The 11,853-nt window shown below is 38.1% G+C and overlaps 1 protein-coding gene across 1 annotated transcript in view; it reads left to right on the top strand.

Moving 5' to 3' along the window:
* The window catches only part of ZCWPW2 (zinc finger, CW type with PWWP domain 2), a 68,806-nt gene that overhangs the window by 38,244 nt on the left and 18,709 nt on the right, over window positions 1-11,853 (top strand). The window contains exon 6 of the mRNA XM_015565961.1: window positions 3,834-3,880. Within this exon, the coding sequence (XP_015421447.1) occupies window positions 3,834-3,880 (47 nt within the window). The remainder of the gene's footprint in view (window positions 1-3,833; window positions 3,881-11,853) is intronic.

Here is an 11,853-nt window from a genome sequence, read left to right as displayed (position 1 = left end):
CCAGGACCCCTTGGGGTATGTTCACCTGTCAACTTAGGCCCAATCCCTGTGGTATCAGGCCTAAGCTTGCAGTCAGACATCTTTCTGGCAGCCAGGGAGCCCTCAGGGGATGTCCGACTAAAGGCTTAGGCCCCCACGGGAGCTGTGATGAGGAAGCTGGGGTGACAGAGGAGCCACGCTGTACCGCCCCGCCACCCTGGGTCGGGTCGCACACAGGATGCCCGGGCGGGTCGGCTGATCGCTGCTGCCCCACCCAGCCGCCCTGGATTGAGTCACACACGGGACACCTGGGTGGGCTGGTCGATCGCTGCTGCCCTGCCTGGCTGCCCTGGGTCAGGTTGCACATGGGATGCCTGGATGGTGGCCAGGCAGGCTGGCAGATTGCTGCTGCCCCACCCGGCCGCCCTAGGTCGGGTCGCACATGGGACGCCCGCCGCCCCTGGTCACAGATAGCAGGCCCGGATGGCGGCAGGGCAGGGGGGATCACCTGTCCTGCCCCACCACCCCAGGTGGCAAATAGCAGGCCTGGATGGTGGCAGGGCAGACAGGATGGCGCTGACCCGCCCTGCCTGAGTATGGAAATTAGCCACCATCTTTGTTGGCAGTTAATTTGCATATCATGCTGATTAGCCAATGGGAGGCGTAGCGAAGGTATGGTCAATTACCATGTTTGTCTATTATTAGATAGGATAGGTGGTAAGTCTTACAGTCAGGTAGAGTCAGTCCTTTGACTTTGTCCTTTTCATTATTGTGTTAGCTATTTTGGGCTGTTGCCTTTCTATATAAACTTTAGAATCAATTTGTTGATTTCCACAAAATAACTTGTTGGGATTTTGATTGAGATTGCATTGAATCCAGAGTTTAAGTTGGAAAGGACTCACATCTTGACAATATGGAGACCTTCTATTGACAAATATCTATAACTGTATCTACATTTATTTTGTTCTTTGATTTTGTTTATCAGAATGTTTTAGTTTTCCTCTTATTGATGTTTTGTTAGATTGATGCCTAACTATTTCATGTAAATGGTAATGTGTTTTAATTTCAAATTGATGGTAAATAGGACTATGTGTTAAAACCTTGCTATAAGCTACACAGATTATCATGTCATTTGTGAACAAAGTTGCATTTATTTCTTCTCAATCTGTAATTTTTCTTTTCTTCTCTTGTCTTATTGCATTAGCTAGGAGTTCCAGTACAATATTGAAAAGAGTAGTGAGGGGGAACATTTTTTACTTATTCCTGACTTTAGTCAAAAAGCTTTGAGTTTCTCACCATTGAGTGTGATGTTAATGATAGGTTTTTGGTAGATTTTCCTTATCCAGTTGAGGAAATTTTACTCTATTCCTGGTTTCCTGAGGGCTTTTATCCTGAATGCATGTCGGATTTTGTCCAAGTGCTTTATCTGCATCTGATATGATCAGGTAACTTTCTTTCTATAGCTTGTTGACATCATAGATTACATTAATTGATTTTGAATGTTGAACCAGCTTTGTATACCTGGAATAACTTCCACTTGGTTGTGGTGTATAATTCTTTTTATACATTGTTGGATTTGATTTGCTAATGTTTTGTTGAGATTTTTTACATCTATCTTCATGAGAGATATTGGTCTGTAGTTTTCCTGTTTTCTCTTTATTTGGTTTTGGTATTAGAGTAATAATGGCCTCATTGAATGAGCTAGCAAGTATTTCCTCTGCTTCTGTCTTCTAAATTAGTTTGTAAAGAATTTATATAATTTCCTCCTTAAATGTTTGATAGAATTTACCAGTGAACCCATATGGGCTTGATACTTTTTATTTTGGAAAGTTATTATATTGATTCAGTTTTTAAAGTAACATTGGCTATTTCCTCTTGTGTGACTTTTAGCAGAAATCTTGGAAAGATTGGAACTTATAGTCAGACTAGTGGCCCTGTGCACAAACATTTGTGCACTTTGGGGGATGGGGGAAGTGTCCCTCAGCCCGGCCTGCACCCTCTCCAATCTGGGACCCCTGGAAGGATGTCCTACTGCTGGTTTACAGGGATCGGGCCTAAAATGGCAGTCGGACATCCCTCTCACAATCTGGGACTGCTGGCTCCTAACCACTCACCTGCCTGCCAGCCTGCTTGCCCCCAACTTCCCCCTGCCGCCAGCCTGATCACCCCCAACTGCTCCCAGTACCAGTGTGCTCACCCCCAACTACCCCCCTGCCAGCCTGCTTGCCCCTAACTGCTCCCCTGCTGGCCTGCTCACTCCAAATGGCTCCATCTTCCATTTCATTTGTGTCCTTTCCACCCCTAAGTTAATGTCGTGTCCTTAATATGTGGTTATGAGATGTCTCTGTGACTGAGCTGGGAAACCTTTCACGTTTCTCTTTCCTTTCCTTTCATTGAATCTGAGTCATTACCCGGAGATTTCTGCGGGACTTGACACTGAGGCATAAGACACATGTGTTTATTGGTCAGTTTCCTCAACTATGGAATAAAGGTTGATCCTGCCCCTCGGATCCTTGGGAGGTTGGATATGATGTATCCAGAGGGATTAACTGGCAGCTCGGAGAGTAAGATCAGAAGTCAACAGACACTTGTTTCTTTACCCAGACAGAGTTAGAAAAACACAACTCCTTTTATCATAACAGCAGCAAGGGCTATGCCTGTGGGAGGAGGAGCAGGGAACCAGGGTTTCCCCCTTGCTCCTTCCCCACCCTCTCTCCCTCCATCCCTGCACTGGTCCAGCTGCTATCACAGTTGTGGAACTGCTCAACTCAGTTTCTGTCCCTGCCCATCTCACAGGGAGGAGCATGTGCAGTTTCTTGCAGCCACGGAAGCAGCTGTGGAGTAGGGAGGTGGCGGTTTTTCCCCTGAGCGGGCGCTGAAGCCCTTGTTGAAGTCTCCACTCTGGAGCCTGCAAATATGAGTCCTGGGAGGCTGCGCAGTGGAGGTGCCACATTCCTTTCAGTCAAACTGAAGATTGATAGGAGTCTGCTGGCTGAGGGGAGGAACCAGGAGGTTTGCCTTGCACCCATTTGCCAATCCCCAGTCCCGCTTCGCTGATCGCGCTACCTGAGCCCTCAGCTGGCGGCACAGCTCAGGTGGCGCAGATGGCAGCTTGTGCTGTCCCGCCCTGCCCGCAGTATGCAAATTAGCCACCATCTTTGTTAGTTAATTTGCATATCACTCTGATTGGTTGGTGGACATAGTGAAGGTACAGGCAATTTGCATCTTTGTCTTTTATTAGCTAGGATGGGTCTGGCCCCACTTCATGACCTCAGGCACCCTGTTTAACTTCAACGTCCTCAACTGTGATGGTGGGATGGGCTACATAGTTTGCAAGATTATCATGAGGATTAAATAAAGTAATGTCTACATAAAGTCTATATCTCATGTCTGGCATGTAGTAGATATGCAAGTAGAGGTAGCTGAGATTTAATTTCAGATCCTATATACTCTAGAGCAGTGGTCGCCAACGGGTGGTCCATGGACCACTGGTGATCCGTGAGGTCCGAAAGTTTGGCAACTGCTGCACTAGAGCACACAAACTGACCGGAATCTAAAAATAAGATATATGTGATGCTTAAATAAAGGACATCCAATCAACCAGTCAGATTTAAGGGAACATGTTTGTTAAATCAGTATACAAATCCCTTATGTTATTATTATAACTTTTGAAATACTGTGTTTTACTCAAATCTGGTAAGCTGAGTGTATTAGCATTCCGATAAAAAAAAAAAACACTGAAAACACATATCACAGTATTAAAAAGTGGAAAATTCTCATTGTGTAATTTTTAATTTATTTGAACAGGAGCATAGGCACTTTTTTTGAAGCAGCCATATTTTATTATCTTACAGATAAATCCAAAGCAGATGACAAAGTTGCTGTTGTGGCCAAGAAAAGGGTAAGATCATGGTTTTTGATATAAAGTGTACAGACTTCAAATTCCATTTGATTAATACAACTTATAAAAAAATTAAATGAATATTTAAAAGCAAAATAACATAATCAAATGTTTCTTTTAAATGTTAGCTGGCTATGTTTTCTTTGTAGATTGACACTAGAAATTTATTATTTCTGGTTATATCAGTGTTACAGAATTATCAGAACTTAGAATAGAAAATTTTAATTTAAATAAAAATTTTATTTTATTTACACTATTGTTTACATGCATACTCTCATATACTAAGATATTTTATTTTTATAAGCCATGTTATTATAATGTGTGCAATCTCATGGAAAATATAATAAACAATTCATATTCACAGCTTAAGTGATATTTACTTTAAAGTTAAGTGAGAACAGCAGCCATTTGAATGAATTTAAACCTAGAATTTTTTTTGGGGGGGGGTGGATTTGTAAGGTCACTAGCATTCTTAAAGAATTTTAAAAATTTAATATGTCATTCAGTGTATTGTATGCAGAGAGATGTTTAACCGTTACTTACTGTCAAAACTATGATAGGGATAGGATTAACCTTGACATTGTCTTCAAGAGACGATATTCTTAATAGGATACCTCTGAAAAAAGCGGAGTCAATGCTTAAGTTCTTCTGGACAAATAATATATTAGTGTCATAGGAAAAAGAATTGTGATTGAAAGGAAAGCCTATACCTGTGATATTTTCTGTGTTGAGTGATGGGGTTGGTGCAGAGTGGATCCAGAGAAGGTTGAGTGTAACCTGGGAGAACAGAAAAGGATTTTGGGCATGAACTGAAATGAACAGGCAATGAGGTGAACATTTTTGTGTGTGTGTGTTCTGAATATGTATATTTAATGAGTCCTTTTAAAATCAGATTTTATTTTACTCCTTTGCTTTGGGCTTGTAAAAAGAATCTGGACTTTTCACTTGTTAAGTAATGTTGATGTGCCTTTGCAGAGAGGGATGCAATATCATAGAAGGCAATCTTGCCCTTTGAAAAAAGAAATAGGACTTGTGTGTCTGTCTGAGATTTGGACAGGATTATGTGAGGTAGTACAGGATTGTTAATGTGGATGGAATTGTTTATTTAAGTCTCTGCTAAAGGATACGTAGAATAAAAAATGACAAGGATAATAATAACTGGCATTATTATATACTATAGGCCAAGTGCATGAAATTCATGCACTGAGGTGGGGGCAGGTTGTCCCTCAGCCCAGCCTGTACCCTCTCCAATCTGGGACCTCTTGGGGTATGTCCTACTGCCTAAACCGGCAGTCGGACATCCCTCTCACAATCCGGGACGGCTGGCTCTCATCCGCTTGCCTACCTGCCTGCCTGATTGCCCCTAACCGCTTCTGCTTGCCAGCCTGATCACCCCCTAACCACTCCCCTGGCAGCCTGACTGACAACTAACTGCTCCCCTGCCGGCACAATTGCTCCCAACTGCTCTCCCCTGCCAGCCTGGTCCCCCCAACTGCCCTCCCCTGCTGGCCTGGTCCCCCCCCAACTGCTGTCCCTCCCCTGCAGGCCCAGTCGCCCCCAACTGCCCTTCCTTGCTAGCCATCTTATGGCGGCCATCTTGTGACAACATGGGGTGGCCTCTTGTGACCACATGGGCGTGGCCATCTTGTGATGACATGGGGGTGGCCATCTTGTGTGAGGGCATGATGGTCAATTTGCATATTCCCTCTCTATTATATAGGATTACTTTATTTTTACCAGTGCTTCTCAATGATGGTGGTACTGTGCTTAGTAAAGTGTTATTCAAAGTGTTGTCAAGAGACCATAGCCATTCTGTGCACTATTTATTTTTGGTCTGTAATGACATAAGAACAAAATAATGAGAGTAACAATTTATAAATTTGCATAATAATTTGACAGTAATTTTTATCTGTTGAATGTAATAATAAAATGGAACTTATATTTTGTATTTCCTTTTTATTTTATTTTTTCTAGTGACTTTTTCCCCATGGTGAATTAAAAAAAATTTAAAAGGTATATATCTTGAACAGATTGGATGGAAAACTGCTCCTTTTCCATAGATAGTTTGAAAGACATGGGATCTTTTACGAATTTGTAGAAAAGTATGTATTGTGATATAGTAATTTGGGTGAATACAAGGCATTTTTAGGGCAAATCTTAAGGACACTAAATATCTTGTAATGAATGGAACAAGAACTGCCCAACAGTTGGCATAAATTTTGAATACACTGCTGGACGACTCAACCAACTTGAAATATACCTCTGTAGTGACATAATCCTATATAATAATTCTATATAATAAAAGGCTAATATGCAAATTGTCCCCTGAACCGAGAATTCAACCTAGAGTTCAACCAGGGGGCGGGGCCAGCTGGCCAACTGCCCGCAGCCTCCCCCAGCCAGCCCCGCCCTCGATCGCCCCTCTATCCCAATCAGGGGCAGGTACTGTCTGCCAACCTCCAGCATCTCTTTCCCCTGGCCAGCCCAGGCTATTTAACCCCAATCAGGGCAGACAGGCCGGACCCCACCCATGCACAAATTTGTGCACTGGGCCTCTAGTACAAAATAATATGGCAACACGTTAGACAAGAAGGCAAGGGATTTAGAAGGTTTATTATGGAGAGAGAAGTTGAAATAGAATAAACATACGGTTCTTGAGATCATTGAATACTTTACTTATTCTCTACTCAACATATTGTAACATTTCAACTATATATTTAGCCATAAAGGGTAGAAGTGCAGTTACTCACAGCTCTGTCTGCAAGCCTCTGCTCATCTCATAGTCCCCATCCTTCAGCTCTCCATCCATATGGCTACTGTTAAGATAGATGTGAGTTGTGTAGGTGCACCCACCTGACCACATCTCTGCTCAATGGCAGCAGTCTGAATGAAAGAGATTAAGTCACACTTAATTGTTTTTTATTTTTAAAAAGAAGGGGAAGATCTAGATTGCTCTAAGTCCCTTCCTGCTCTAATATTCCAGGAACTATAAAATATTTATAACAGCTCAATAAGTACTTTCAGAATGTCAAAAGGCTGGTGTAGACCAGAGTAAATATCTAAGTCACTTAGCCTAGAAATAAAAATAATTTTAAATGAATAATAGCAGTGGTATGCCAGGAGTAGCTGATGGTGTTGCCTACCATAGATTATGGAAAGTGTGTGTGTGTGTGTGTGTGTGTGTATTTAGGAAACAGAAAATTTTGGTGGAAAGAGTACAGACTTATGAATGAGCCAAATCTGCTTTCAAGAGCTAGTTCTGCTACTTAGTTGTGTGATGTTAGGCAAGTTAACACTTCTGCACCTCATTGAATTAATCTCTGCATTGGGAACAATAATAATCACCTTGTATGATTGCTATAAAGGTTAATATGAAAAGCAATTATAATAGCATATAGTTAATATATTTTAGTAGGTGCTTGTATAATAAATGCTAGCACTTTTCTCCCTAATTTCTCCTTAAAAAGAGATAGGAAGTAAGGACTTAAGGACATTTAAAATTCTCAGACTTGTAATAGCATCATAGTTCTATTAGATAGTGAAGATTATGTAGAAGTCTTTTTTTTTAAAGAAGTCCCACATTTTAATCATTTATTTTTTCAAAGTAATATTATAACATTATATTTGGAGGATAGAATTTTAAAAATCATATAAGATTCATCACTTAATTAAACCAAGTTTTATTAATTTCATGCATTTATTTACAGTTATTTCTTTATACGTCTAAATATAGCATGTATAAGTATATATACTTTCTTAACATAAATGAAATGAATTAAAACTTTACCGTTTCCCTTAATAATATTTTATTGACATCTCAAATCAAATCTGCCAAATCTTAAGTGGTTGCAGAGCATTTTATTTTATGGAAATGTCTTAATTTATTGAACTATCTCCTAGACATTTAGGTTGCTTTGATTTGCAAAATTACAAATAAAAAAGCAACAAAATCATTGTACACAAATCTCTGTAGATGTTCACAGGAAAAATTACTACAAGTAGGCTTCTAGTAATAAGCACATTTTTAAATTTTGCAAATTTGCTGAACATCCTTTTCCAAAAATTCCCCCAACATTATTGTACCAATTACAGTCCCATCATTAGTTTAAGGGAATGACTGGCTTAGCTTGCCAATTCTAGCCATTTTACATTGTCTTTTTTTTTCTTTAAAAATTAATACTTTGGCCCTAGCTGGTTTGGCTCAGCGGATAAAGCATCGGCCTGCGGACTGAAGGGTCCCAGGTTTGATTCTGGTCAAGGCATGTACCTGGGTTGCAGGCACATCCCCAGTAGGGGGCGTGCAAGAGGCAGCTGAATCGATGTTTCTCTCTCACGATGTTTCTTTCTATCCCTCTCCCTTCCTCTCTGTAAAAAATCAATAAAATATATTTTAAAAAATTAATACTTTGTCAATATGTTGCAAACATTTTTTCAGTTTTTCTTTTAAATTTTATGTAATTCTTTAGCTATACTTATATAGTAAAACTTTTCTCTTGGGGCTTCAGAGCTTTTGTGATACGTTTTAAAAGATTGCTTTTTCATTTAAAACAAAATATATTACAATTCACTTAACTTTTCTCCTATTGCTACTGATAACAATTAGATGAAAAAAACTAGAGCAAAATGAATAAAGAGACAAGTTAGGTGATAGACTCAGGATTCTCTTTATTCATTTCGCTTCAGTTTTTTTTTCCAGTGTAGAATATACATATTTCTAATTAAGGCTACCCCAAGAATGTGTTACTAAATGGCAAAATAATCTCTTTTTCATTCTGTTTTCTAATTTTTTGGCTTATATGTAAAAATTATGTGCGTATATATGGGCATTTCCCCCTACTCATTAACTTTGAAAGGCAAAATTAATGACCACTCTTTTGATTTATACATTTGTGTCTGAGGAATTTAGGCTATATTTTTTTCCAATGAAAAAATATTTTTCCTGAAATTATTGCAAAAATTCTTTATAATAAGCAGGACATTTTCATTAGCCCAATGGAAGGATAAATTGCTTACATTTTATGACTAGATGTCTGAGTATTTGTGTTAATTAATAAGCTTGCTTACTAATCTGGAATTCATATACTGCAATTCACTTAGCTTTATATTCATCTTTCCACTAAGATAAATATTATAATAGATCCCTCCTGCTGGCTTCTAGCCCCAGGCAGAGAGAAATATCAAAAAGAATAGTAAGCAGAGGAAACCCTTGGAAAGAGTCTCAGTCAGGCTTCAAACTCATTTAGTTTCCTTATACTTTGTGGGCATTATTCACTTTTCCTTGGACCACTGTTCTCCAAATTGCATCATTCAGGTATTCCATCACCATTTTGTCATAGTTACTATAGTGATCTTTCATTTGACTTACCTTCTCCTTAGTTTAATTTTTTATTGAGGTCAAAGTTAAACATGTGAAATACACAGATCTTCAGCATAGAGTTTGATGAGTTTTTTTCTATGTTATGCACTTATGTAACTGCCATTCCTGATCAAAATAAAGACCCTTGTTATCACCCCCTAAATTTTCTTATTATAAATTTTAAAATATAAATGTGGTCTTTTAATGTGCATTTTTCAAATAGTTATAAATACATACATATCATATTGAACATTATCCATTTATTACTTTATATCAATTAGTGGAAACTTTAAAATAGAAAGTTCTTTTTATACTAATTTCAGTTACCGTATGCTCAAAATCAGCAGAGGAAAACTGTACCACCAGAAAGCACTGTAATGAAACAGCCTTCTAGGAGAATAATTTTTAACAAAATATTCGTTAGTAACTTAATAATTAAACAACCTTTATTTGGTTGCAAAATTTACTTATTTTTGTTTTAAATTACAATCTATAGGAATTCTACAGGATAACTATTAGCAGTAAAATATTAAAATTAGGCAAAACGGATTAATCTCTGATATCCTTTTATAATCTACCATTTCTGAGAGCAAGCAAAGATCCTTTGATTCAGAGTAACTGTTTTCTGGTGTGGATGATTGATCTTTAAATAAAAGAAAAGTCTACTTTGGGACTTGCTTAACCCTTGTTTGATTTGACTTTCAGTCAGTGGATCTGACTTCAGCCAGATTGACCTTCTTGTTCTCCTAAAATGGGCAGGGGTATTGGGAGGAGCTAGGGTGTAGAGGAGAAATGTGCATCAGAGTGAGTGCAGCAGAGGTGCAGTCTCCTTTGGTTTTCATCCCTGGAGATAAAACAACAGTGTCCTAGTGTGAGGAGCATGCTCTTCTCCAAGTTCACAGGGCTGGTGGTGGGAGATGTGCTGCTTAGGAGTAGTGATAGAGGGCAGTTTTTCCATCCACATGGCTGCTGGGCAGCCTGTTTATGTGGGGTTGCAGCCCTAAGGGGTGCTGTAGAAAGTGGAAGGGAACAGGGAAGGGATGTTAGTGCTGCCTTCTTAAATCAGATATTTGTACCAGTGCAGAGATTTATCTGAGAAAATTCGTTTTAGATATGCTGATCTGGTGCTTAGTGAAAGGAAATTCATGTTTGTCAGCAATTTTTTCTTTTGTCTTTTAAGAATTATTTTCATCCTAATTACTAAAAAACAAATACATACCATTTTGAATGTCACCATTTGTAATAATAGAATATTGTATTAATTTTGTTTCTCTATACATAATGCCTATGTAAAAACCCACTTGAAATTCAGGTTTACAGAATTCCAAGTGGGTGTCACAGATTCCAGAAATTCAAAACTTTTCAGCTATAATTTTCCACATTTTATATTCTATATTTTAACTTTGAGCCAGAAGAAAATAAAGAGAATTCTGCCAAAAATTTCTTCAACTCTAGTCCCAGTTATCACATAAATGAAATTACTATGTGTTGCCCTTTTTTATTTGGGACTAAAGGCTCTTCAATTTATTTTGCTGATTATATTCATTACAAGCATAATACTTTCTCTCTGATACAGCGACACATAAGGCATGTCTCCAACATCCAGCTATACACGAAATGAATCTGGGTTTCTTTTAAAGGTTAGAATAGTTCTCATTCACCATCTTCCTCATTCATTACATTAAAACTAAAAACAATATTACTCATCAGTAGAGTGGTTATTGATATATCATACCATTGGAATTTGAATAGTGAATTTTTATTTTATAAATTGTAGCTGTTGCGTTAGATAGTAAATGATCTTTCTATACCTAATAGTAATTACTACTGTTTTCCTATTTGCAAAGGGAATGCATAAAAATACAGTGTCAGTGAAAATTAGTAGAATTTCCTTTTAACTTAGGATAACTCACCTATAACTTCAAATTTATAAACATTTGCTTTCTGCCCACCAGTCTTCCAACTTTTCATGTATATTAGACAAGGTAAGCCTATTTACTTTCTTTGAAGTCCTATAAATTATTAATTTTTAATGCTTTAAAATTATAATGGCTTTGAGGTGCTATTTATCTTTCTTTTTGCTTATGTATTTCATATTTCTACTTTGTTCCAAAAATTATTTGCTATACTCTGAAATATGTATATTAGGTACATACCTTACAGCTATACTCATATACATATTGGGGGACATAGCTATTCTGATAATACACAGGGTGGTATATATGAACTTGGGTTTAAGATAGTCTTCCACTTCAACCTCTGGAATTATCAGAAACTCGATGTAAAGACTTGGATCCAGATAACATTTTTTAAAAGAATAATCTTTCTTTTAAAATGTTGCTATTGTGTAGATAGAGTGTCTATTTCTCTGTAGGAGAGAGATCATCTTTTACACATTGCTGGCAATAAATGCTGAGAACACTTGACAGTAATTCATGGGTTAAAGAACCAGACTGGTGATCCTTACTACTCTAGTTGATGGAGCACAAAATGGTAAAACAGATAATGAAGCTCTCAATATTCATTCTTCTATCCAGAAAATATGTGTAATATAGGTACTATAACCATTTATTGTTCTATGTGTTTCAGATTTTTAAAATTTAATTGAAATGAGTAT

This window comes from Myotis davidii, unplaced genomic scaffold (assembly GCF_000327345.1).
Source record: "Myotis davidii unplaced genomic scaffold, ASM32734v1 scaffold1350, whole genome shotgun sequence".
NCBI classification, from domain to species: domain Eukaryota; kingdom Metazoa; phylum Chordata; class Mammalia; order Chiroptera; family Vespertilionidae; genus Myotis; species Myotis davidii.
Note: the sequence above shows the minus strand (reverse complement) of the source record. Positions and strands in the feature narration are given on the sequence as shown.